Below are 27219 nucleotides of genomic sequence, written 5' to 3'. Positions count from 1 at the left end.
ACCAGGATTTCCTGAAGAACTTTCAGATATTCTTTTCAGGTAGTGGGCTCAAACTGATAAGAGGCTTAATGTTGGTGATTTATTTTTCTACCTCTTTACATGAGCATTCCTGGAAATAAATATGTGATCGGAAACTAATCTCAGGGAAAAGCAGTGGCAGGTTTAAATCCGTGCACCAGCAATTAATTCATTCCAGTTCAGTAGCAGCCTAATCCAGGGTCAGTACCATAGACTGTAGGTCAGTGCACAGCAGGTCAGGTTCACTTGTTTGTTTCTGCAGACTAGCAGAGAAATCATTGAATAATCAGAAATAAAATATATAACAATAAATTGATAACTAGGAATTAAATCAAGCAGATATTCATGGATAATTCCCATTGACCCTAGTACCAACTTACTTGGTTCTTTCGAGGAACTTTCTACGAAATATTTGGAAAAGCACAGATCTTTAAATGTGTAGTTTTAAAAAGAGTTCACGTTTCAAAAACTGTTTAGCACTGAGATGTAGAAACATGAGTTGGACGTAATGGGAAGTAATGATTTTAACTTTGCACAAGTTCTACAGACAAAAAAATAAACAATATAACACATCTGGTTTATGAACTGAAAATAGCAAAACTGAAGAAGAGATATAATAATTAAATGAGTCCTGTATAAAATTAGACAAAACAACAGTTTCAAACTGAGAGAGTGGCGTCTTTAATCAGTGTTTCGTTGACAATAAAGCAACTTATGTTAGTTAAAATATCAGTTGTGTTGGGAGAGAATTTGGGACAACCAACATATACATACGAGTGAAACAACAACAACTTAAAGAAAAGTTTTCACAAACACTTTTTCATCTGTTACACATGAGGCATTCACACAGGACGACACACACACACTCGCAGAAGCCATTAGCTTTACAGTGACAAAATCAACAGTCACACTGCCAGTTCAGTCGAGCAGTTTTGAACATTTTCCGTTGGTACAAAAATGACCATTCAGACAAAAATAATATAATAACAATAATAATATTATCTGGTCGTCTCGCTAACCTCTCCTCTCTGCTTTCTGTCCATCTAGTTGTTGTATGTACACGCGAGAGGGCAGTATGGCCACATTGTTTGTTAAGTAGGATGTTGTCTGCCATTGGTCGAGCATGTGTTTTTCTCCCTTTGTCGTACAAAATAAAAATTTTCTTGAGGTAAGAACCGAGACAGTATCAAAATAGTAAAACCTAGGTTTTACCGAAACGCAACCCGTTGTTGGAAAAAGAAATGGACAACTGGATAACAAAAGGGTTCGACAGATAACAGCTGTGGAAAGTTAAAATATAAAACAAATAAAATAACTGGAACGGTGGCGTTTACCAGCTTGTCTGAATTTGAGCATGTTGGTCTGAGGCGGCAGCGAGAGGTGGGAGTCGGTGACATCACAGGTCTCTTCCGGGTCCGAGCTAAAGATTATAGAGCCCGAACAGTGTCAGTGTCCAGTAGGGAAAAAGAATCTAGGAAACTCGCGTGTGCTACGTTAGGGAGAAACATCATTATCGACGGTAAGAGTAGTCTAATATTTGGGCTAAATTTCTGGATAGTGGGAAGAAGTGGGGACGCGTCGTCCATCTTTATATACAGACTATGGTTAACACTAAATAAAAGCGTAGTGGGGCAAATGGGAATGTTGTTCTGTTTTGCAGGTAATGGTAATAAACTTTCGTTGGCGCTAAATTAAATCTTAAATGAACGCCAGGGCCAAATTTCAAAACAATTCACCAAACTCCAGTGGCAATGTTTTGCTCAAAACCTGAGGATGATAAGTGTCGACAGGATTCATCCTCTGGGTAACATGAAGGAATAAACCTTCTTGCCACTTCTTCCAGTAGTTGGTGAGATATTTCAGCCGGGACCCAAGTCGACCCTGACGTCCCTCAAACCACAAGTGATGCGTTATTTGCCGCCTTTTTATTTCCTCAAACCACGGCTCGAGATTTGCCTTAAAACAAAAACATAAGTTTCTTGTGATGTCACCAGCTCCTCACTCATGACTCAGCGACGTGACTGAACACACCTGCAAACCGGAGTGACGCTCCACGGAGGTGGACTGAACAGGAAGATGAAATGCTCCGAGATAAACTCCAAAATAAAGGCCTTCGTGAACAAACAGGAGTTAAAACGCTGTGCACATCCACGTGTCCCCTCTAATCTGTGTTAGTTTCTCTAAAGTTAATTGTGATTATCAGCAACTCTGCTCTCAGCACTGCTAACGCACTGCTGGTTCATGTCGTTGTGAGTCTCACTTTTCTGCCTCTGGTTTGGTTTATATAAACCCGAAGAAAAAACAAACACACACACCCAGTACTCCTTTGTCACAACGCTGTGCTTCCTTTCAAAATAAAAGACGGGCAAAGTGAAAGGAAGAGTGTCCTCTGCTCGCCTGTTCGATGAGTACATTTGCATAAAGGAATACGACACTATCCTTTAAAGGAAGAAAGTACACACACACGCAAACAGATCCAATCACACACACATATCAGAGCCAACATTTAACACACATTTCACCCCAGGAGGCGCCACATATGTAATCTTCAATAGACATAGATAAATCCTCTTCATTGCATTGAAGACGATTTCTGCTATGCAAGTTTCTTTTTCCTCACACATCGGCTCTTAAGTCTTATACAGTAAAGACTTCAAAAGCATTCAGCATCATGAAGACCCCCAATCCTAAGGTTCCACTCTTCTTAGTTATTGAAAATTCAATCTTTGTATTTGTAGAGATTTGGGGCGTCGGCCAGACTTTTTTAGAATTTGTCTCTTATAATTTTGGAGCCATTTTATCCATTGGTTACACATTTGCATCTTAAATTTAAGAGCTTCACTTCGAGGTTGCTTTACTAAGGACTGGATTTGAGCCTTCGTGATGTGAATGAACTGAGGGGCAGCAGATGATCATTAATATAACTGTGGACATGCACCAGGAACATTTTAGGAGGCAAACTACAGGGAAAAAAATATGTTATATATCATCTTGGCCTTGTGGAAATTTGGCTGTAACTGTTGATCAAAAAGCGGGAAGGTGGATTCCTTCATCATCCGTACAGTCTAACATGCGGGCCACACTGGATGTCTGGGGGGGGGACACAGAATGTCTCGCTCTCCATCTCGGTGTCCAAGATGGTCCATAGCTAAATAGACAATAAAAATGATCTTTCGTTGAATACGTCACAAACTTAAATATCTGTAGCACTTCCTGTGCCCATTTCAAAGACTTTTCTGTTGTTTGAAGCTATTCATTTGTTTTAAGGTTTTTATTGGTATTGTTGCAGGACCAGGAGGATTCAAGGCTCCGTACACTAGAGTCCTGGCATTTAGTTGAGTATATATAGGGAACTTTTATTCGAGGAAATAAAGTAGTCACATCAGAGATTCTCAGCAGACGTGCGCGGGGCGCAGCAGATCAGCGCCACACACGCACTCAGTGTGGCCCAGGCTTAGGTGTTCGGTGAGATGTTGTCGGTTGGTGTTAAAGGTGCACCGTTATATTTCATGATCATCCTCTGCATCCTTCACATTAAAGACAAAGCTAAGTAGAATCAGACATGGATTTATTTTCTAAATAATTCTATACACGGGACGAGGTCATTGATGTGGGTGTGGATTTATTTCTCAGTCACGAACATTCAAAAACTTGGCTCGCCGTGTGTTCACTGCTCATGCAGCTGCTCATTCCACAAAGAAAAACTACAATCTTATTTTATTGGCTTTCGTGTCGACACAGGGAAAAGTCTGCCGACACGTTATCAGCGGCCTCCTCACGATCTGTACGGCAGCAGCCGCATGGAGACGTGAACTCGCGGCTTGTCATCGAAATCAGATCGCTTACTGTGCCTCACACACATTTCCTCTTTCCCGGTTTTACCATCTCACACATATACGGTGGTTCGCCGCTAATCAAGAATTTGACAAACCCCTCCCCCTACACCGGGGAACCAATCAACAGCATATTCAGAACAAAGGGGATAAGTTCCTCGAATTTTTCAGGGAGTTATTAGGATCTTTTCAGGGGGTTCTCGGGGCTTTGGGAGTGGGGGGGGGGGCTAATTGCAGTGCACACTACCTCCATTTATCGTGGGGGACGATGGAGGCCAAAAGGTGAAAGGGTTGGATGGAGCGGGGGTTGTATTGGGTTTAGGGTGGGGTTGGTGTTGAGGCTTTGGGGGGGGGCTTAGAGGTGCTGTTCATTACAGCAGCTCTTCAAGCTCCTTCTCCTTGAGCTTAGCATTGTCTCTGACGTCATCGAATGTGTACGTCTTCACAATTTTCCCGTTCTGGAAGACTGTGTGCAGCAGGTCCTGAGGTTGGAGGGGAGGAGGGGGAAAAACAGGAAGTGAAAAGAAGAAAAGACAAAACGTGAGTGAAAGGGAAAGTCAGTGCTGGTGCAAATGAATTCGCCTTTACTTCCATGTATCCACTGGGGTATCGAACTTACCACGCCAAACTCCTCCAGGTCGCCCTTGCCCTCCTCCAGGGTGACAAAGTCTCCGCTCTGCGTCCGGTGCAGAGACAGACGACCTTTCTTTGACCTCTTGTTGGGGTCTGCCACTGGATCCTTGAACACGTTCACCTTTTGGCACAAGACATCAAACAAATCATCATTGAAGGAGAAGGGATTTCAAATCATGGTTAACTGTCTTCTTAAAGCCATTTTGTCTGCTAGTTTCAATAAGTTCAATTCAAGACTTTGTAAGAACATGTTACATAGTGTTTAATGAACTTCAACATGATTAAGAGCTACCTAAAAAGGTATTTAAGACCTCGTATCCTATATCTAGGTTTTTTTCTGCTTTTTACAGACCCTGTAAAACACCTAACGATTACAAAATGGCACTAAAACATAAACGCTGCATTTTTACAGCTTATAATTCCAGTGTGTGCATGTCCTCACCCCGAGTCCATTGGTGACCACGTAGCTGCATTTGAAGGAGCAGTTGAGCAGATCTCTGGTCAGTTTCTGCAGCAGAGCCCCTCCGGAGCCGAAGGAAATGTTCTCGATGGACCACCTGTGCTGCTTCATACCCTCAACGATCTGTGAAAGAATATGCACATTCAAACCTGGCTGACGTGTGTTGACGTCTCACTTTAAACCTTTTTACCATCTGGTGTCAGGTGGAAACGTGCACGTGTCTCTACCTCTTGCAGTGTGTTGATGTCAACTCCGTCTCCTTGGATGACTCTGATGTAAGGAGGGAGAACCTTAAAACCTTTGGAGTTCTCCGTCGGGGGGAACTTTTTACCCAGGATCTCCAAAACCTGACACAAGCAGAAGAGAGGAAGAGGACGTTGGTAAAGAGGGGGGGGGGGGGGGATCAGTTTCCTGACTCATGTTAAGATGCTAGTTAAAAGACAAGAAGGTCACACGAGCTAACCTTCAGAACTGTATCCAGTGGGTTTCCTGAGTCGGGTCGAACGACCAAAGGAGCATCGGCGCTGCGCTTCACTATCAGACTCCGCAGGTCTTCTCCCCAGATCTTCTCGCAGGCATTGTAGATGTCGTAGCTGTCGCTGACTATGGACACGGGCACGTTGGGAAACTGCGTGATGATGTGCTCAAAGGCATCTTTCTCATGGTCCTTTCCCCACGCTGTGATGGTGCTGCGGAGAGAATGACAGAGAGACCGTTTGCTTTTCGGTTTAACATCACATTGTTTTCAGAATCCATCTTAGAATCAATTTTTATGTTAGGTGGTCTTAGGTGTTGATTGATTGGTTAATCAATTAATAGGCTATAGGATAGAAATATTTATTCAAAGTATAGAGAAGGAAAATAGTGCGAATTTAAACAGCAAGTGGATAAGTAGAGAAGAAACCGAAGTGGAAAAAGTAAAACCAAGTGAGAGGGACAGAGATAAAGAAAAGATTAAACACTGTAAGTAACAGAAACGATAGATAAGTGATCTCTTTGGAAGGAAGACGATGGAAGCAAAAGAGAAAGTGAGTGACAGAAGAGGTCAGTTAAAGATATCATCTCCATGAAATGATAATGCCACAGATTGTCCAGAAGAGGGCGATGCACTCCAGGTTTTAGTCTTGTGTGAAACCAGACACGACCACATTGTATTTTCTTTTTGCAATGACTTCAACAGCAGTAACAGACTGTAAAGCATCAGAGCAAGAGGAACAGAGTTAAGAGGAATCACATTAACACCATGAAGAAAGAAAGGACTGAAAAGATAAGTTGATAAATCTGGTCCTGATGATAGTTTCAGTTTAATGTGCTGAGTTCATGAGACATCATCCCAAACTACAATGACAGCAGCTGGAATTGTGCTTCTGCCTTTAAAAGGAAAGGTTTGACGATTTACCTGTCAGTAAAATTAGACATTAAAAAAATACACATTTCTGTTCCTCTATTTGTACAAGTTTAGCTTTTTCTTCATTAGACTGTATTACAATGAAAAATTTTGCATTTTCCACACAAGAGCTTTGAAGGCGACACACCTCTACAGCGGAATCCTCCCTCCCTTTCTCATCGACATCACAGTGGAATTTCACCGTGGCTCCTCCCTCTGAGGAGGAAACTGAGGGGGCCATTACATAACGGGTTACTGTGACGACCGCTGCTACCATCCCATAATGCACTGGTGCGGGAGAGAAGGGCGCGCTGGAGCAGCAGTAACTGCCCCGGTTGTGAGGGAGAAGCGAAAAGATGAAAGTGTGCGTGTGTGCAGGATAAATGGATCAGTGCCATAAAACACCACAGACATGTGAGGGATGAGCACGTCAAGGCTGCAGCCAATGAACCCCCCCCCCCCCCCCCCTCTCTTGTCTGGCCAATCACAGCCCCCATTCACAAACTGAGTTAGACGAAGCAGATGATGAGGGAGGGTGACCGAGCTCTAATCAGAGGAGCAAATTAACACCAACTTCAGCCGAGAGCCGGGCACATCATCGCTCCGCTTGGTAATTGTTCGCAGCGAGCTTTCTATTTTGAAACAGTTTGGCTTGAGGATGAAGGAGTCCGCTTCTACAGCTGGCTCGAGGCCAGAATGTGGCCCATCTCGCCGGGGGCAAGGCTGCGAGATGAGTCGAGCCTAAACCCGGCGACTGCAACCCCTGGTACTTCCTGGGAATTTGTGAATACAGAGCCTAAGCTGGTAATTAACATTGCGCACAGGAATTCAGCAGACTCAGTTCATTTTCGAAGTCTCTGCAAACTTTGATTATCCCGTTTAAGCGAGATGAGCCCTCTGGCAGACGCCCATCTTTACTCGGAGGTCCCACACAACTGGTGTAATAATTTTAGTGGGTGGCGTACTACTGCCCTACATCACACTGAGAACGGTGCCACTACAACTTCTGTGGAAGCCAGGAAATACATCACAGCTGAGGAAAGTAGGCGACGCAGGGAGAGGTTCTGTCTCCTGGCAAGGACGAAGCCTCAATAAATTTATAAAACTGTGACGTGTGTGTGTGTGTGTGTGTGTGTGTGTATGTATGTTTGTGTGTGTGTGTACCTGTGTTCTGCAGCAGGCACTGAGAAGCCTGGCACGGGGTCCTTGGTGCCGTAGAACTTCTTAATGACTCCGATGCCCGCGACCGTGTCTGTGCCCTTGAAGTTGACCAGATGGGCGGAGGCACCTATGCCTGCAGTCTGCAAGCAGGAGAGGGGGAGGGGGTTATAGCAAAGATTAAGAGCATTTTTTTATTTTGGGTATTATATATAAAACTGGCAGTGATTTATTGCTAGAATATTCAGTATTTTCACAGAAACAATTGCTCCTTTTCTGAGTGATTTGGTTAAAAGCTCCGGGGAAAGCTAGTAAATGCCAAACCACTTTTTTCAAGGTCTTAAATGTGATAAAAGGTGAAATCTTGAAGCTCTTTTGTCAACAAAAACATCTGCATGACTCCAATAAACTGTGTAAGAGAGTATGATACTGTTCTCAGGAAAGGGAATAAGTGAACCTTGATTTTGGATTTCTCAAATCAAGAAAGACATTTCACGCTCTACATTTATTCTGTTTTCAGTGGTGGTTGGTCTGCTTAAAAAAAACTTAGTTAAGGTAAGAAATCAAATACCCCCACAATATTGATTATACTGTGTTTAGTATAAAATGTTACCTCTTGGGATGAGACGCCCCTGTAACCAAAGTCATGAAGTTTATACTCGAGTTTCTCCAAGTTCCCAGAAGTCTCTAAGAGGTACTTGGCCAGGATCTTTTTCTGCTCTCTGGAGTTGGTTGCCACAGTGATGGGATACCAGATCTGAACCAGGATTGTCTGATGGAAAGAAAAAAGAATAAATTAAGTCTCATCCAGTTCACTGAATATTTAGAGTGATGGATTGTTTCAGTGCGAGGCTTCACCTGCTTTTAAAAAGATTGTACATAAGTTACATCGAGCAAGAATCAACGTTGGAATGAGAGACACACCATTCTCCATATTCCAAGTCAGTGTAGTATCATAAGTCATTTTGAAGCTGCTATTTTATGGTAAACAAAGTTGCATAGTGTTGCTTTAAGCTTAATTTCTGAATGAGCAAAACTTGGCGTCAAAGTCTTCTTTTCAGTGATGAATGAACAAGTGAATGTCTGGTCCCACTGTCCTGCTTTCTCAGTGTTCAACTGGTCCTAAAGCCCAAAACTAACAGGCTCAGTGGGATCAAAAGGCGTCTGAGCTTTCACACAAGACAAAATCGGGGAAAACAACATTCCTCTGTGCCGCATGTCAACTCTGGACCAGAGTAATACATTTCAATATGAAAACAAGCGGCTTATCTGTGCTCGCCACCATCACCTGGGAAATTTGACAAATACACAAAGCAGAGCATACAAAACGTGTCTGTGATAGTCTGGCTATGTTTTTGTCCGTACCACTTTCTAAACTCAGACACGACATTTTGAAAATTCATCTCAAGCATAAGATAATAATGTCTGACCATTAAACAGTTTCACCAATTTGAAAAAAAGAGACACTATGTAGTTAAAGGGGTTTAGCAGACAACTCAACTAGTTGACAATCAAAACCACTTGTCAACACTGTGCATCGTTGCAAACTAGTCGTTCAAATGTGATATTTACACGGTGCAGTAAGACAATGGCGACAGTGGATCTACAGCAGAGGGTGCTGGTGTTGAAAAGCAATGAAAATTCATAGAGTTGTCATGCCTGACCTTAAAGCCGGAGATAGATTTGCTTTCACCTACGCGTACCCATCATGGCTGCCTCGAATAAACTGCGTCAGTTTGGTGCGTCAGTTGTGCACTTCTGAGAAATCAACTTAACCCATCTACGAGATGCAGTACGCACACATAGGGAATAATGTTTACTACCACTGAATACTACTCTCTCTCAAAGACATTAATGGTTGGGAAAAGGATTTGTCCCGCGATTAATCGACTCCTTCTTGGGAATAGTTGACAGCTACTAAAATCCAGTCGTCGTGAACGCCATAGTTTACTGTGTTTGAAACATTTAATTTCTCATATGAAGCAGTGTGTGAACAAAAGGTCTCTCAGTCAAAACCATGTGTATCGAGTCTCGTTATCATAAAGTCAAGCATGACACCAAGATGACCAGCCATGTCTTCTCCCTCCCCGAGGGCTTTAACAAATTGTGAATTAAAACAAATTGGCTTTGACTCGACGACTAATACTATGCAGTGTGTGTTTTCACCCTGTAACCTTGAGCAGGTCACATGCCCCCTTTGACTAATCATAATCTAAACCATAATATGGACTCATGTGACTGCCAGAGCAAGGCCAGTGTCCACACACTACAGTCCCTCACCCACACACGGTCATGTGGCTTCATCTGCATGTTGACCTTTTCATGAGTATATGTCATTACATTTAACATGTAATATAACACTATGTGGTCCTGAAGTTCAATTTCCACCAAAATAATCATCTTAATAACTGAAAATGATAAAGGGATGTATGTAGTTTAAAATACAATATGTGATCATCATATGACAGTTTCGAAGATATGGTAAAATTGGACAGGACTGTAAAAACAACACTAGAGAGGAATGTGTGTTTGCGCACACACAAAGACACACACTTAAGGGCACACTTGCGTGCCAGCATAGCTCACCGGTCATCGTCCCAGAATAAAATGGAGGTAGATGAGGGACGACAGAGGAAAAGCATTAAAATGCAAGAGATGCAGAAAATGGGAGAACGTATTATGGAGAAAAAAATGACAAAAATAAATAAAAGCAAAGAGGGAGAGGGAGAAAAAGAAAGAGAAACTGACCTAATGACACAGCCCAAGGACAGCAGGCTGAATGCTACGGCTAATTTTACATCAGCCGGGAAGGATGACTGTGTGTATGTGTGCGAGTTCATGGATGTATTTATATCAGCCGTAGAGACTGAATAAGTGTGTGTGTGTGTGTGTGTGTCCAAATTTATCAGGGCATTAGAGTGTGTGTGTGTGTGTGTGTGTGTGCTGTTACGGAGCTCTTGGCTGTGGGTGACCCGTGTCCGGGCAGTCCTCCATCTTAGTGGTGTATTAAGCATCATAGTTGAGAGTATGTGGTTCACATTGAGCATCCATATGTATTGAGAGTCAGTAAACACTAGGCCTATTTGTAATTGCTTACAAAATCTTTCTGCAAGACTTTTACATCTGTTCCACTGTAGATGCAGCATGGACTTTTTTTTTTAGACCTTTAATAAAACCATTGGAAGTGAAATTAAAGACTAAACATATGATACACTCCAAATATGACAAGATACTCGTTCAAAGTAAACTCACTGATGTTCGTTACACTCCAACTCATCGATCGTCACTGTCCCAAGTTTGAAATACTTTCGACGCAGCTCAGTTTGCGTCATAGACGCAAGTTTGTTTACTAGCTTCACAATCGGCTTAGTGGTGAGTAGATAATGAGTGACTTTGCATTTTTGGGTGAACTATCCCTTTAAGTCTGGCAGAGTAAACACGTTTTTGTTTTTTAACTTTTGCAGTGACATACCTTAAAAAATTAAGACCCATCCAATCTGAATCTAAGTGCATTTCAAACTCTTAAGGTCTTTTAATTGTAAGATAGAATTTAAGAGTTTTTGAAAAGGACCCCACAGCCATTATGATAATTGTATTCTAAGAAACACTTCCTCTGTGGGAGAAGTCAAACAGGATATCTATGAACAGAGCTGGGGAATGAGAGACAAAGAGAGCCTGAGTCAAAGAGAGCGGTTACTGCACATGGTAAATGGATTTAGTTCTGCGTAGTCACTGTCGACAGTCTGTTCATGCAGCGTTAAGTTTATGATCCCAGTGAGGACTCGTGCTGTGCATTAGATCAGTGTAATGTTTGTCCTGAGGAACATGGAGTGAAAACTGCACAGTGCTTGCTTAAAATTATCACAGTCTACTTAACTGCAGTGTTTGTGTGTTTTAAATGTTTGTCTTCACGGATGAATATGATGATTACAGACATAGTTCGGCTTTGTTTGAGGTAAGCTTATTTGCTTTCTTGGCCACTGGTGAATGACACAATACACTCATGTTTGCACAGTCGATACAAAGCAGAAAATAACAGAAGGTTAGGAGAAATCAGTTTGCCCGACTCTGTCCAAAGGGTACATGTTCAGTTTCTGTCATCTAGTGTGTTGTATAGGCTTATGTTTTCGTAAAAGTTTAATAAGCTCAGAGTCCACATTAAAGGGAGCTCCCTTCCCCCCACAGAAAACACTGCTCCCGAACATCATGTGGCATCACGATAACCCACATTAGCATGATGCACACTTTGCAGATAGTCTTGAGCGCTCCCTAACAACACCAGAGCTGCTCTCAGCCTGGAGAAAACAAGCAAAACGTTTATTTAAACACAAAGTGAGGTGTTTGGAACACTCTGTTGTGATAAGGACTGCAACCATGGCAGATGTGAAGGCCAGTCTTGGTGATCATGTGGAAGAAATCTTGGTGGTAGATGACGTGGGTTTATGTCTCCAACATCTAAAATGGTTGTGAACAACAAGCAGCAGCTGCCCCTTTGTAGAGAATCTGGAATCCATTGAGTGCACTTGTTTCTCGATAGGGCAAAGTTTGTATAAGTCACTACTGATTGGGCAATGCTTCTGACGCACCCACCAAACGAGGAACAAATTATCTCAAAGCTGCTGCGCAAGCATGTCGTTCAAGGCCTCTTCACAGCGGACATTTTGACTTGTCACAGACAACATTAAAGATGGCTGTGTTGATTTATGTCGTTATTTAAAACTGTGCCTCTGTGACTGTTGCATGTCAAAATGTCTGCCATGAAAGAGAAAGGCCAATAGAAAAAAATTGAAAGGAAAACCCTATTGAATTTTACACTTGGATACAGGTTTAATGCCACGACAAACTGTTTAATGCGCCTGGCATCATTTCAGAGATGTGACACCTTGGGGCACAGAATTATCACCTGGGAGGCGATGATTTAGGACCTAAATTATTCTTGTTCACTTCAATAAGCACACAAGGATTGTTCTTGATCAGACTACGATCTTGTAATGTACTGTATGCATTTCTTTGCTGCTGCGTCGCCAGAGCGCTGATTAAGCGGTAACCATGACAGGACAGTAATTCAGCAAGATGATAATTACGCAGTGTCATCGGGCCTACTGCCAACCTAAATAGTTTATGGCTTTTAAAAAACTGTTAAGTGTCTGATGTAATAAAAGGGGCTGATATCTTTGGTCTTTAATCAATAATCAAATAAAATGAAACATTAAATCCTACTAATAAGCTTAGCGATTTTGCTTTAGTAGAAATACGAGGAGCACATTAAAATTTTAACTGTTATAAAAGGGTATAGGGGTGGGAAATTTACAACTGCTTTTAATCTGACAAAGCTAATCCACTGGAGACAGATATCATTAAAAGGAACCGTTCAGCAATAACATGACAAAAACATTATAAAATTGAGTGATTAAGTACAACACAAAAAAGGTCTCCCCTAAAATAATGGGCCTAAAATGCAGAGGGACCTTGACAGAACAATACACATGTATGTTGTGTCACTCTGGGCCTAAAGGATAAACAAAACAAAACTCACCTCCACCCAGTTAGTGAGCCAGTAGCACTCAGGATCTGTGCTCTCCACGGTGAACAAGACGTTGCCTCGGGGAATGACACTGCCCTCTGGCACCGCCTTGATTTCGATGGGCAGGTGTCCATTATATTTCTGTAAACACAGAGACAGGAAATTCACAACTATCCCATACAGTCAGACCGACGCAAGACATAGTTCATATTACAATACATAACACCTTCAAAACTGAGGAACATTAGTGTGATCGTTTATGATCGTTCAACATGTGATAGAGAGTGATTTGTACATAAAGACTTTTGACAGATGATATTGACAACAATGCTAACAATGGACACAGTACCAAAAAAAGCAATATTTACACTTTTCCTCACTTGAGAAAATACTTTGGCATAACAGAGCGCTGTGCTCTCTCCATGGTGCTGAAACAGAACGTCTCAATTATCCCATTTCTCACTGATTAATCTGACCTTTATTTTACTGAATGTTTAGGGAGTTATATCTTCTAATGGACGTCAACAGCAACAGGGATGCTACTGTGGGGAAACTTTCCCACTGGATAATAAATTCATGACAACCCTGGTGTTACAGATTACGCCAGACATTTGACAAGAAAAGTAAAGTCCAGTAAGATTTCGCTGAGGGCAGCTTCAGTTTTCAGATGCATTTTAAGCTATAAATAACCCAGAGTGTGACAGTCCACTTCTCATTATCAAATTACTGTTGCTTCATTGTAGAGTGCACATCGATCTGCATCAAGGGTCTTATGCTCACTCACTCGCTCTCTCTTTGACCCAGTGGACCATTAAAACATCTGAAAACGTTATTACAGTCCCTTACCGACAAAGTTCCAACATCCTGATTATATTAAACGTGGGCGCTACCAGGGATACACAAATAGGCTTTATGTCTATAATCAATGAAACAGACGGTGAGGCCTGTGGGCCAGAGTTATGTAATCCGTATGTGCCTGACAAGACTGCCATGGCAACCCTGTACAGTACAAGATATGGTCAGAGTGTGACTTATTTTAGTATGCTTGCTTTCAGTACACCGTAAGATTTTCTTTCACAAACTGGTTTTCACAGCCAAACAAGACTCGAACAATATACAATATACACTTTTGTTTAACTTTGGCTAAACTTAACCACTCCTGAATGTGATCCTCAGGACATGTTACGAACAAATAACCTTAAAAACTAATCTGAAAGCAAATTCAATGAGCCAGTAATCACACTGCATGCTTGCTCTATGTACATTTTGTGTTTATCAGGAACTATATGTCACTTTCAGGATGTTTCATGTGTTAGCATTACCATAGCTACTAACTCCTTTATCCTCAATAAACACACTCCTTTAAAACAAGTCTCTCTAACCAAGACTCGACTTCGGTATGCATGAAAAGTGTTTTGTGGCAAGGCAGAGCGTCATCTAGAAGTACAATTTTTCTAGACACTTTTAACAGTCTATTACCTCCAAAATGTAAGTCCAGCCTTTCTCGTTGAAAACATCATCCTGAAAGTGTTCTCTGTAAACCTCCTTCGCCTCCTGGATCTTCTCTGGAGTCACAACCTTTCCTACATTTGAGAAAGGAGGAAGGAGGAGATGGTGAACAAGAGAGGAAGGGGAAGGAAGAAGAAAACTGATATATATGAAGGTATGAAGAGAGATGTTGGAGAAACACTCAAACACAGAGTGAGAGAGAAGGAACTGGAGTGTGTCTCTACTGTCCTGTAATTATATTGGAATCATCCTGTCCATGCCGGCAATGTTTTTTTTTTAATAAAGACACACACGCCATTTCCAATTTGCCCAGTTTCTAGACTATTACACACAACAAACTGCCAGAGGTAGAAATATGTAGAAATGGAGGTAAATGTTGTCTCCAATCTTCTTCAGGGTTTTCATTATACATTACACATGATAAAACTTAAAACAATGATACAGAAGTTTTAAATAGGCTTAAAAAGTTCAGGCCATCTTTTTTTCAGGACTAAAAATAACATGGGTATCTATGGTATTTTTCTTTCTACAGAACCATTTTTTGTAACTTCACTATACTGCTTGTGAGTGTTTGTGTCCATCTGTGTCTCGAGTTTGTTCAAACTGACAAGGTTTAACCAGCAGCAATTTCTGAAGTGATAACATGGTCTGCTCCCACAGAGGAAATACATTCATGGCAAATGAAAACAGCTTTCCTGCAGAAATAAATCAGGTAGCAACTCTATCAAACACCAGCCTATCACAGGAAATAGCTGCGAGACGAATGAGAGAGCGAGATGTGAATAAAGTTGCTCCAGTAACTCAATCAGCTGACTTGTAATCTACAGACTAAATAAACGTTATCATGAGCAGTCAAACGCCGTTACAGTGTCAGACGGGAAGATGAGAAAATTATAGTTCACACACATTGGCGGCAAGTCTTGTCTCAACAATGCGATCATTCACAAAAACAGGTTTAATTATCCCATGAAATTAACTCCGGACGTTAAGCGGAAGCCCTCCAGACACTAATTCTTAATATTAACATTGGGAGCAGGTCCTCCCTACGGAGGCAGCAATGTTTTTCTTTACAGTAGCCCAGACAGACAAACACCTTTTGAATTTTTTTGACAATTGAAGGCTGCCACAGGTTCTTTCATGTTTGGAAGGGGAGGGTGAGACGAGAGTATTCAGCTGCAACATGCAACTTCAACTTGAGCCCTTAAGGAAAAACCTGTTATTCCCAAACAAAGAGAAGCAGCAGCTGGCTTTAGCTTCATATTTAGAGTCCCAACATGAGAGGTCTTCTTACAAAACTCAAAAGAATATAAAATACCAAATTTGTTGAATTATTCTCTTTCTTCAAGAACTTTTTTTTACATTCATTAACCTGGTTTGGTTTTGACCACCTGCCCACTCTCGGCCAGCGAAAGAATGTGAAACTATTGAATGTGAGACTTTCCGTAAACTCTTCAGAAGCTTCTTATAATACGGTTGTTGTTACCAGACGTCCTACTTTCACTATGGTGCTTTCTTTGTGCAAGAAGAGGTCAGTTGGAGAGGATTAAAGTTCACCCTCTGACGAAACCCTAAAAGAATTCTGCTGCAAACTTTTGCTTTCCGCAAGTGTGAGGATCAAGGACACATCTTTAATAGTTGTCCTCATCAGTGAGCTCAGAGGGACGCTCTGCGCAGACAGCTTGCGTTTCTCCCTCAAACGGTTAAAGAGCAGCTGTGCTTTTGTCTCCTCTCCCTCTGTTACCCTGCCTCTTCACATCTCCCCCGCACCTCTGCCACAGCACCATGAAATCCTCTTAGGGGACGTGAGGGAGAGGCATTCTTTCTTTCTTTCAAATGCTTCATTCTCCATTGCTCCCACTCTCTCTCATGCCCCTTAGAATCACACTAACAAATGTCAAGATCCACCTTTACTAACTTGAGTTAATTAGAGCGCAGAGTTTATTAGTATTTTGCCTCATTTTGGCCTCTTCCCAATTACTCTTTTTTTCTTGGTAACCTTTGGCTTTGTGCTACGCTCTGTAAAGTCCCATCAGTGGCCTGGGGCTCGAAATGTCACCTTTCGAAAACGCTGTGCACCCCGAAGAGAGAGAGAGAGAGAGAGGGCCATTAACGCACACCTGAACACACACCTGAACACACACGTTATGTTATTAACATTCATTTACTTACAGTATATACTTGAAACATACATATATTTGTATCTGCAAGTTTATATAAAACAGTTTCAGAAACATCTTGCAGTGGAGACCCACAGCCAGCCGGGCTTCAACCACAGCCAGCCGGGCTTCAACCACAGCCAGCCGGGCTTCAACCACAGCCAGCCGGGCTACAACCACAGCCAGCCGGGCTACAACCCCGGCAAACCGGGCTTCAACCACAGCCAGCCGGGCTACAACCACAGCCAGCCGGGCTTCAACCACAGCCAGCCGGGCTTCAACCACAGCCAGCCGGGCTACAACCACAGCCAACCGGGCTACAACCCCGGCAAACCGGGCTTCAACCACAGCCAGCCAGGCTACAACCACAGCCAGCCGGGCTACAACCTCAGCTAGCTGGGCTACATCCACTGCCAGCCAGGCTACAATCACAGCTAACCAGGCTACATCCTCACCTAACTGGGCTACATCAAAAGCCAGCCGGGCTTCAACCACAGCCAACCGGGCTTCAACCACGGCCGGCCAGGCTTCAACCACAGCCAGCCGGGCTTTAACCACGGCCAGCCGGGCTTCAACCACGGCCAGCCGGGCTTCAATCACGGCCAACCGGACTTCAACCACAGCCAGCCGGGCTACAACCACGGCCAGCCGGGCAACAACCACAGCAAAAGGTCTACACAGTGGTGACTCAGTCTGCCGTGCAGTCTGATACGCATGTTGACCGACAGCTTCCTGGTATCGAAGGTAACAATCCAATAGCAAAGTGTAACATTAACTCAAATAAAAAGCTACGTGTGGCCAGAGGGCTAAGGGATGTAAATGGGAAACAAATCATTAATCAGGCAATCACAAAACACAGGAAGTGGAAAGTCTTTCAAACTGTCAACCACTCCAGAATAATATGGGATCCCAAAGTTAAACCTAAGGGTTTATTTGGTGGTCATCTTAACATAAGAAGTATTGTATCGAAAAGTGACCAAATCCAGCATCTACTAATGGAATCAAATTTAGATTTCCTCTGTCTATCTGAAACCTGGCTACATGAAAACTCACCAACTGCAGCACTAAACATACCAGGCTATCAAATGTATAGACGAGATAGGGTGAAATCAAAGGGAGGCGGGGTTATGGTCTATCTGAAGGATTGTATCCAATGTAATGAATTACTGCTGTCAAACTGTGATTTGGAATGTATTTGCTTGAATATCACTCTATCACCACAAATGTCTTTTATTCTGATTGTAATGTATCGCCCACCCTCCTCAAATAATGATTTTTATGAAAAATTCCAAAACATGCTCAAGGAATGTCATTTTAAGAAAGAGGTGATAATAATGGGAGATTTTAATGTAAATTGGGAAGATAGATCAATTAGAAAGAACCTCAAACAAATAACCGATGGGCTAGATCTCTCACAGCTGATTAAAGGTCCAACAAGAATAACCCAATCCACCAGAACTCAGATTGATTTAGTGTTCAGTAACAGACCGGAGAGAACCTCAAAAACGTACAACATGATAACTGGGCTATCTGACCACAATCTAACTCTTGTGGTCAGAAAGTTAACAAAAAAGAGATTTAGCTCCTCTACTAAGGAACATGAAAGCATTAGAATCCCCAAGAACATGCAAGAGTCTTTTAAAAACACTATTCATAGTTTTAACTGGAATGATCTGTTATTTGGAAAAAACCTGAGTGAGGGCAGTCAAATATTCTCAAGTAAAATTCAGAGTATAATTGCAGAATTTTCCCATAGCATTAGGAGTAGGAATAAAAAGAACAGTCTTCCCTGGATAAATGCAGACATTTTGAAACTAATGAAAGAACGTGATCTTGCATTAAAAAAGGCCATTAGAACAAAATTTTATCATGACAAATATCACTTTGCCATGTTAAGAAATAAAGTGATAACAGGTCTGAGGAAAGCTAGGGCTGATTTCTTTATTGCTATAATTAGTGAGGCACGGGGTAATCCGAAAGTAATATGGACTCAGTTAAAAAAACTCATGGGACAACATCATAGCGCAGGAAGGTCAATTGAACTTGACTTGAATGGAAAGCTGACCAAGGACCCATCTGAAGTAGCAGTAGCTCTTAATCGATACTTTGTTGATTCTGTAGCAACTATTGCAAAGGGCTTCTCGACTGATCATGTTAATGTGTCTTCAGTAAACACAATGGAGCCAGCCTTCAGTATAAACACTGTCTCAGAAATAAAAATCACAGGTATTATTAAATCTCTCAAACCCTCAAAAGCTAAAGATTCATTTGGTATGGACTCAACGATGCTTAAAGATATCGGTTCATCATTAGCCAATCCCATCACTAAAATTGTTAATCTTTCAATATCCCAAGGGCAGTTTCCAAGTATTTGGAAATCTGCAATTGTCACGCCAATTTTCAAATCTGGTGATCATCATTCCGCCTGTAACTATAGGCCGATCAGCATCCTCCCTATAATGTCTAAAGTAGCAGAAAAGTGTGTAGCTGAGCAAATCATACACCACCTGAACAACAGCTCATTCCCCCTTCATCCAATGCAATTTGGCTTCAGATCCAACCACTCAACCGAGACGGCTAATTGTTTTTTCATTGAGAAAATTAAATCACTGTTGGATAAGCGTGGCGTTGTCGGTGCTGTCTTTCTTGATCTCCGCAAAGCATTTGACACTGTGAATCACAAGGTTCTATTCTCCAAGTTATCCAATTTTAATTTTTCTGTTGAGGCACGTCAATGGGTTGAATCATACCTTTTTAACCGAACTCAAACTGTTCGAATAAATAACCAGCAATCTGACACCCTCTCCTTGTCCACTGGTGTACCACAGGGATCCATACTGGGTCCACTTTTATTTTGTTTGTATATCAACGACTTGCCGTCTGTGTGTCCAGAGGCCCACATTCAAATGTATGCTGATGATACTGTGCTGTATGTGCATGGATTGACAAAAACCGAAGTTGCTGCCAAACTCACAAAGGCCATGCTGAAAATTACAGCATGGCTCAATCAGTGCTGTCTCCAACTAAATGTGTCTAAGACTGTTGGTATGTTCTTCTCCAAAACAAATGACTGTAGTGAAAACCCAGATGTTCTTGTGTCAGGAGAAAAATTAGAAATTGTTAAGGAATTTAAATACCTTGGCATTATTCTGGACTCCAACTTTAATTTCAGGGCACATGTAAAAACTGTCTGCAAAAGGATCAAATTCAATCTTGCCAATTTCAAATTTATACGAAACTCTATGTCCACCGAGGCAGCCATGATGTACATGCATTCAATGATATTCTCTCACATGAGCTACTGTCTGACGAGCTGGTCTCAGGCTAATCACACAACACTAAAACCACTACAGTCTTTGTATAAACAAACACTGAAAGTTCTGGACAAAAAACCAAGGCAATTCCATCACTGTGCAATTTTAAGAAAACACAATCTAGTGAGGAAAACATGATTAAGCACAAAAATGCATGTCTCTTTTACAAAATCATACATGGCATGGCCCCTCCTCCACTTAGAGAATTTGTAACTATTAGAACAAACCAACATCGGATCACAAGAGGAGTCATGAAAGGGGACTGCATTATTCCATTTAGGAAAAGTACCTTTAGTCAGTCAGCCTTCTCTGTTGCAGCCTCACGTGAATGGAATAACATCCCAACATGTATCAGAGACCTAAACACATATCGGTCATTTAGTTCTAATCTGAAACAGTGGCTGTTTGATAATATGATCTGCCAGCACTAAACTTGACCCGCCTGCTCTTGCCTCCTTGTGTCAGCGTGTCTGTGAATTTGTCCTGCAACTTACTTTGTATGCTTTTTGTAGCTCGTTCTATGTCTCTCCTGTGCTGCTTCATGTACTATTGTCATGTCGACTTTTTGTTAGTTTGTTGTGCATGTACTGTCTGCTTTGGTGGGCTACTGCCTCGATGTCTAACACATATAGATGTCCTCTATAAGTCCTAGTCTACCTTTTCAATTTGTGTTTGTTTGATGCTGACTCTTGTTTGTCCTGCATGCTTCATGTATTTTAATGCTTGAACTACTGAATACTTGTATGTGGTTATAATTAATGTTTTATCTGTTGCTTTTCTATGTTCTTTTTTAAACTCTTTCTGTTATTTGCTTATTTGCTTTTTAGGGAGCCTATTGTTACATCTGGCCAAGGACTGCAGATGGAAACTAACCTTCTGGCTAAATCTGGCATATTTACAGAAATGTCTATTAATATGCACTGTCCCTGTCAAAATAAACAAACAAACAAACAAACAGTGTAGAGCACATTTTAACCTTGATGTTTCCGTAAGTGAGTAAAAAATAACTTTTGCAGCAGACACAATGCCAAACACCCTCCCTGCTGAGGTGTCCTTGAGCACTGCACTAAATCTCGAGGAGCTCCGTGCATGCTGACCCTGTTCTCTGACCTTGCTCTGGTGCGGGGAGAGACAAAGAGATAAATCTGTACCACAGGGAGCAACAAAGAATCACAAAAGGCTCCATAAAGCTTGTTGTGTCGACTCTTTATCTACATTTAGTGAAAAGTTGTAGGTTGTGCCTGGATTAAAAAATTTAAACTAACTGGAAAACAGTTAAAAAAACTAAAACACTAATGACTAACTAATATAAAAACAAATTCAATTTGTCAAATTGAGTGTTTAGTTGAGTGGAAACACATTTTTATTTACACAAAAACCCTGAACAGTCGGCAGCGCAGGGGAGTGTCTCCTTATTGTCAACCCTACAAGCTGCCCACTCATTAAGTCTGGCAGCCAGTGGAGCTCCTGCTGGGTTAGAGGTCAAAGCGTCAGTGTCCTCCTCAAGGACGCTTTAATTCAATCGCTTACACAGCACATTCCAGGATGTTAAAACTTTTCTGGACATTTAAATCCAAGAACTCACCTTTCAGGTATTTAAAGAGGATGTACTGCAGGCCGTAGAAGACCGTTTTGTCATATTTGACTTTTCTGTTCTTGGCGGGATCGGGCCTCGTCTCACGGCATTCGAAGTAGGAGTACACCTTACTCGTGTTGGGAGGGTACTGTTTGTAATGCGTTACCTGGAGAGATGGAGAACAAAACGGCAAGGGTGGAAAGGTTAGCCTGATGAAGATAATGTTACAAAATTACCATACACACATACCAGGTGACGCTAGGTACACAAGAGATTAATCAGGGTCTGTTATTAAACAGATGAGCCTCGAGCCAGTGGCATCGAGGTCTGGTCAATACACACGCTCGACCAATCGCGAGTCAGTCCCAGCTGTCAATCATGGCTGCCACCTTTATAGCGTCCAATAACTAATTAAGGACCTACATTGGAGTCAGCCACCAGGGGGCGATTGAGATGCTTTTGCTTCACTTTTGGTGAGACTTCATGACAACTTTCATAAAATTCAGTCTATGCCTCACTAATACTTGTGGTATCTTAGCAGTACAAACACTCTAAACAGGATTAGTAGTCTTATAAGTAACACAATGCAGCGTCAACCTTTCAACATTACATATGAAACCTCTTGTTGATTGTGAAACGCTTTTAAGATTACATCACACATCCCATTTTTCCGATTGCTCCATGCCTGATAGAAGGGTAATTTGGACATGGTTTTGTATGATGTCGGAGCAGTTCTGGGGATGTATAGGAAATAATAAAACATTTCAAAAGAGCGAATCAAACGTAACTGCTCTGAACGGACGCAGTTATTCAGAGCTACAACACAAAGTTTAAGGGGAAATGCTGTTGTGGTATTTTATCTGTGATTGCAGCAAACATTACAGTTCAGCAAAGGACACATGACTCAAAGCTATTGTGTCAAATCAAAGAACGCTAACATGTCACATCAGAGAGTCTGAATTTGCCCACAGAAACGTTCTCCATTGTGCTGATGGAGTGTCATTATTCTGAAAATACCGGTTTCAGCTTGCGTGTGCCAGTAGTAATCTCCTCATCTAACTGACTGATACAAACTTACATTTAAAATAAAACGCTAATTGTGTGAGACGCGTCCAGACAGGCTTTACACACAAACAACGCTAACACTGTTTAAAAGAGAGACTGTACTTATAAAGATACAACACTCACAAAAAGGAAAAAGGTGCACATCAGCTGCCTCCACCCACCCGTCAATTAAATCCCAAATGAATCCAGGGATTTTCACGGAGTACACTGGGGCATTTGAGGATTTAACACTCATCACAGAACCGCTTATATCCACTGAACTCATCTATCGTGGCATTAGTGTAGTGGAGAAATGAGGGGCAGGCAACATTTGACTGTAGATAGGTTTGGTGACTCAACACAGCGTTACAGTAGCACAGGTAGCTGTCATTTGAGTTATATAAGCTAACATTAGCCTTGATAAAAGGCACTGCTTACACCGGGTCTTATACATGCTTCTGTTTTAGTAGCAAACCATCGGATATGAAGAAGAATGAAGTGATTTAACAGTTTCCTCCAGAGAAAAGGATAACACAAGGTGTAATACAGGTCATGGGCTCGTCCTTCATTTGACCAGAACCTTTGAAGACTAGAAGGTGAACATTTTAATTTGCCTAAGCAGGAGGATAAATGTCAATGAACTGCTCGGTTTCTTTGACCCGTCTCTGTCCTTTCATCTTGGGCGTTTGAGAACTCAAAATAGAGTTGAGACACACAACATGACACTAGGCCGGACCATGTGTGTGTGTGTGTGTGCATACCTATGTGTACACACAAACACTGTATTAAATTCACAAACCCACCATCATCTAATCGCAATCGTTCAAGGATAAGGATATCATTCATCTATTATCGAATACAGACAGGCCACACTGCCAGTCAATAGAATGTTACTCATACCGTATATCTGATTATAAATGATACAGTATGTGGTCTTGATTATATACTTTCACTTCCAGCAGTTAAGTCATATTTCAGTTGGAAATCCATCCATTGTCTAGCATGGACACAATTTTATTGGCAGATTAAGACCAGTCATGAAGGCTGAACATATTAATAAGTCTAAAATTCAGTTAAATCTGATCTGAGCCGATGCAGTGTTATGTGTGAAATTTTAGCTTTTTTTAGTCAATGAAATATTAAACCAACTTCCTTCCCGGAGGCTGCACTTTAAAACCATGTCGATTCTGACCTTATTCAGAGGGTAATACAATGACGGAAATTACAAACACAAAACACTCAGCAGCTCTTTAGAGAAGTCCAGAAAGTTGAAATAAGAGTCAGCATTTATTCCTCCACCCTTTCTTTAAAGACTTCCTTCTGTGTCTCGAACATGAGATGGCACTAGAAGAGGTTGTTTCATGGAAGAAACAAGGAATAAAACCTAATGTGGCCACTAAAGGACATTTCAAGGGGCTGACTGTCTTTCCAAGCAGGACACCCAATGAAGCATGCAGCAGCTGCTCGTGTGGCAAAATCCTAAATGTCACAGGATCAACCTTCGCTTTTGCAATTCTGCTCATTGAGAAAGGCTTTCCCATAAAGTCCTTGACCCCTTCATGCTTACTCACTGTAGTGACATATGACACAGGGTATTATGTTCAAATCTAACAATGTGTGCGTGTTTCCACACAATAGGCGTCGATTTTTTTTATCCAAACAGAAGAAACTCAAAGGCATTCAGGTGTAGCTTGTTTTTATTTGGTGGGTCTGCGAGTCCGTCAGTTGCTTTGCTGGCATTACTCATCACCTTACAGAAGGTTGTCACACGCAAACGCATGTTGAGATAAACACCCCAGGCATTCTCAGCAAAGAAAACAGTTGGCCAGAAAAAACACAGTTGGCCAGCAAACACACAGTAAACCGTGGGATGTTGTCTCACTGTTTAGTTGGTCTTTGTGTGACTCAGGTGGCCGTGCATTGAGACCATAACAGTAACTCCAGCCCGGCATGGCAACACAGGTGCACTTCGCCGGGCAAAGGCACGACGTGAAACCTGATCCGAGTCACCTCAAATAGTTTTTAACACTGATTTAACTGTGCGTTGTCACTTCTTTAGAACCCTTAACCTGAAAGTTCTGCTTTACTTTTTACATTCCCAGCAGGAACTAACGCAGCCTTCTGAGAAGAGTTTATGGCACATTAAGAAAATATCCTTACAACCTTATTCTATGTTTCTATAATGGGAAAAATCATGACCAGATATTCTATTTTTTCTTCTTGATTAATGGACTTTAAAATAGCCTGAGACACTCTGGCCATGCGGACCAAAAACAAAACATGGATATAACTTGAATATCACTATTTGTTGTAGTAAATGATTAAGCTTGATATTCAATTGTTTTCTATTGCAATAACAAGAAAAGGTCAAACATTTTAAACCATTTAAATCTTTTAAAAAATCTAAATCACATGTGCAAAAATACTTAAAGGAGGTTGAGCAATTCATGACAGGTCTACACAGATCTGATGATAAATTGTAGCTAAAGGCAAAAATTTAATTATTGTTACAACATATCATCTTTGGTGCGTAATAGCCTTGACTAGATTTCTTGTTCCACTCAATGTTGACATTTGATATTTAATTTTATTTGCATATATGCTTACTTACGATGGTATTAGCTAATGCATCAAAGCACCAAATTGCAACCAAGGTTACAACTAATGGGTAAACAACACCAGCAATGTCCCTTCAGTCATAAACTATCAGTTCTTTTTATATCATATATTTAAGACAAGTACACACCCACAGGGAGTTAAGGCCCATTTCTTTACCCAATACAAACCGACATCTCACAATTAACACTGCGTGCAGTGCCAGAGGGGTTTATCTCTGACTTCACAAGAACACAAAGAACACAAATTCTTACTACAATGGGAATGAAAGTATAAATATGACTGACACAACATGATAGTGAAACCATAATTAATCTCTTCCAAGAAATAAAAACGGAAACTTGCACATTTGAAAATGAACAAAACATGAACCATAGAAGTGTAATTCGGCTCTGAAACAAATGTTTACTTAAATTCTCATGCTAATGCAAAAACTGTCATGTGCTCCTTACAAAATAATCTCCAAATTATTTTTTGCAAAATCAATTTTATGCATGAATTGAGGTTTTAGTGGAGAGCAAGAGCCTATTTCCCACCACCAAGGACATGTCTTTGTGTATGTTAGTCAGCGGGGTTATGCAAAAACAACACATTTTCATGCAACTTGGTGGAAGGGTGTGGTTTTTAATTATTATGTGGAAATAAAAGATCTGGAACTAGTGAATTTAAATTGCTTCATGGGGGGACTGCTGGGCCTTGGTGGAGGTATCGGATCTCCGAGTGTCATTCTAGTTGGAGAGATATGATATAGAAATTAAAGTATCACTTCTTGGTTTCCTTGATTCGTAACACAATAATGATACACACACATAAAATCCCAGATGTAGGGATTTTAAATGTGGTTTCATAAGGGAAATGTTTCTAGCTAGAGAACATAGAAATAAAACCAGAACTCCACACCTTTGCTTCCACCCTTCTGAGGAGTGTTTGTTATCTCTTTCCACGGTTAAGTATTTGTCCATTCCTCCTAAAGGCGGGGGTTCCCGGGACCAAACCACTTTCGGTTATGTTTCCATTCAGCTCTTCAATTAAATATTAACATGTTATCCTGTGAACCTTTGCACACACATTCCCCGTCCTTATCTGACACCAGGCTACATTTCAAAGTGCGAAGTCCAATTCTTTCGTTCTCGATCCTATACTTTCACTTTCAATCTTACATAATTCCCCTCTGCTGGGGTCTCCCTCCATCACCGGAACTGGAAGAAACTGTATTTCTCCTGCGTGCATCGTCAATTAGCAGCGGGACTAGTGGTACATTACAGAATACCATTTACCATATGTACTTTGGAATGAAACTGTTCATCTAAAAAGGCCCTGATTGTGTAAATAGAAGATAAAAATGACCGAGACTCATTTTAAATGACGGGGTTTTTCTTCCCCTCAGTGATGCATGAGCGCCAGAAGCAGCTAGCTCCACCCGGGCTAACATGACGCTTGGCCGGGATCTGGAGTGACACCTCAGTCCATGTGCATTTCACCGGGCCACCGACACCGCTTTGCTAACCTGTGGCTAATATTAGCATTTATATCATCCCCCCCCCGCCTGCTTAAAGCGCCCTCTGAGGAGCTAGCAGGCTAGCTACTTCAGCTAGCCGAGCACCACCGGTGAAGCACAGACTGGCTCCGGGAGAACGAGGGCTCGGTTAGCCGGCCCCGGGGAGGGGATGCTTGCTTCCTGGATGTGGTACCCCGCCTCCCGCCCTCCAGCCCCTCTCCTCCTCCAGCCCACTCGGCCTGCGGGGACCGACCGCAGCGAGCGGTGTGGTGGCCTTGGGACTGCCGATGAAACCACCTTGACTTCGGCATGATTGTTCATCCGCCTGCCCGCTCCCCTCTCCCCCCCACCTCGGCCCGCAGCCGCCATGCGCACGGTACCTTGTAGGAGTCGGTGGCCAGCAGGATGTTGAAGCCGTTGTCTCTGTGCTCCATCTTTCCCCCGCGGTGGTGAGTCAGTGGCAGCTGTCAGAAAGCGGTGTGTGCCGGAGACT

The 27219-nt window shown here is 41.9% G+C and overlaps 1 protein-coding gene across 1 annotated transcript; it reads right to left on the bottom strand.

Annotated features, from left to right (window-relative positions):
• Positions 1 to 675: 675 nt before the first annotated feature.
• On the bottom strand, positions 676 to 27219 carry nampt1 (nicotinamide phosphoribosyltransferase 1). The gene is made up of 11 exons (XM_061085543.1): positions 27107 to 27219; positions 21578 to 21734; positions 14493 to 14596; positions 13026 to 13154; positions 8103 to 8261; positions 7496 to 7632; positions 5408 to 5633; positions 5172 to 5291; positions 4927 to 5067; positions 4471 to 4605; positions 676 to 4333 (listed from the first exon to the last, which is right to left on the bottom strand). Exons 1-11 carry the CDS (start codon positions 27158 to 27160, stop codon positions 4223 to 4225), a joined length of 1473 nt encoding a protein of 490 aa, XP_060941526.1. The 5' UTR covers positions 27161 to 27219; the 3' UTR covers positions 676 to 4222.

Source organism: Limanda limanda, chromosome 1, assembly GCF_963576545.1.
Source record: "Limanda limanda chromosome 1, fLimLim1.1, whole genome shotgun sequence".
NCBI classification, from domain to species: Eukaryota; Metazoa; Chordata; class Actinopteri; order Pleuronectiformes; family Pleuronectidae; genus Limanda; species Limanda limanda.
This window is presented reverse-complemented; position numbering and strand designations above follow the sequence as displayed.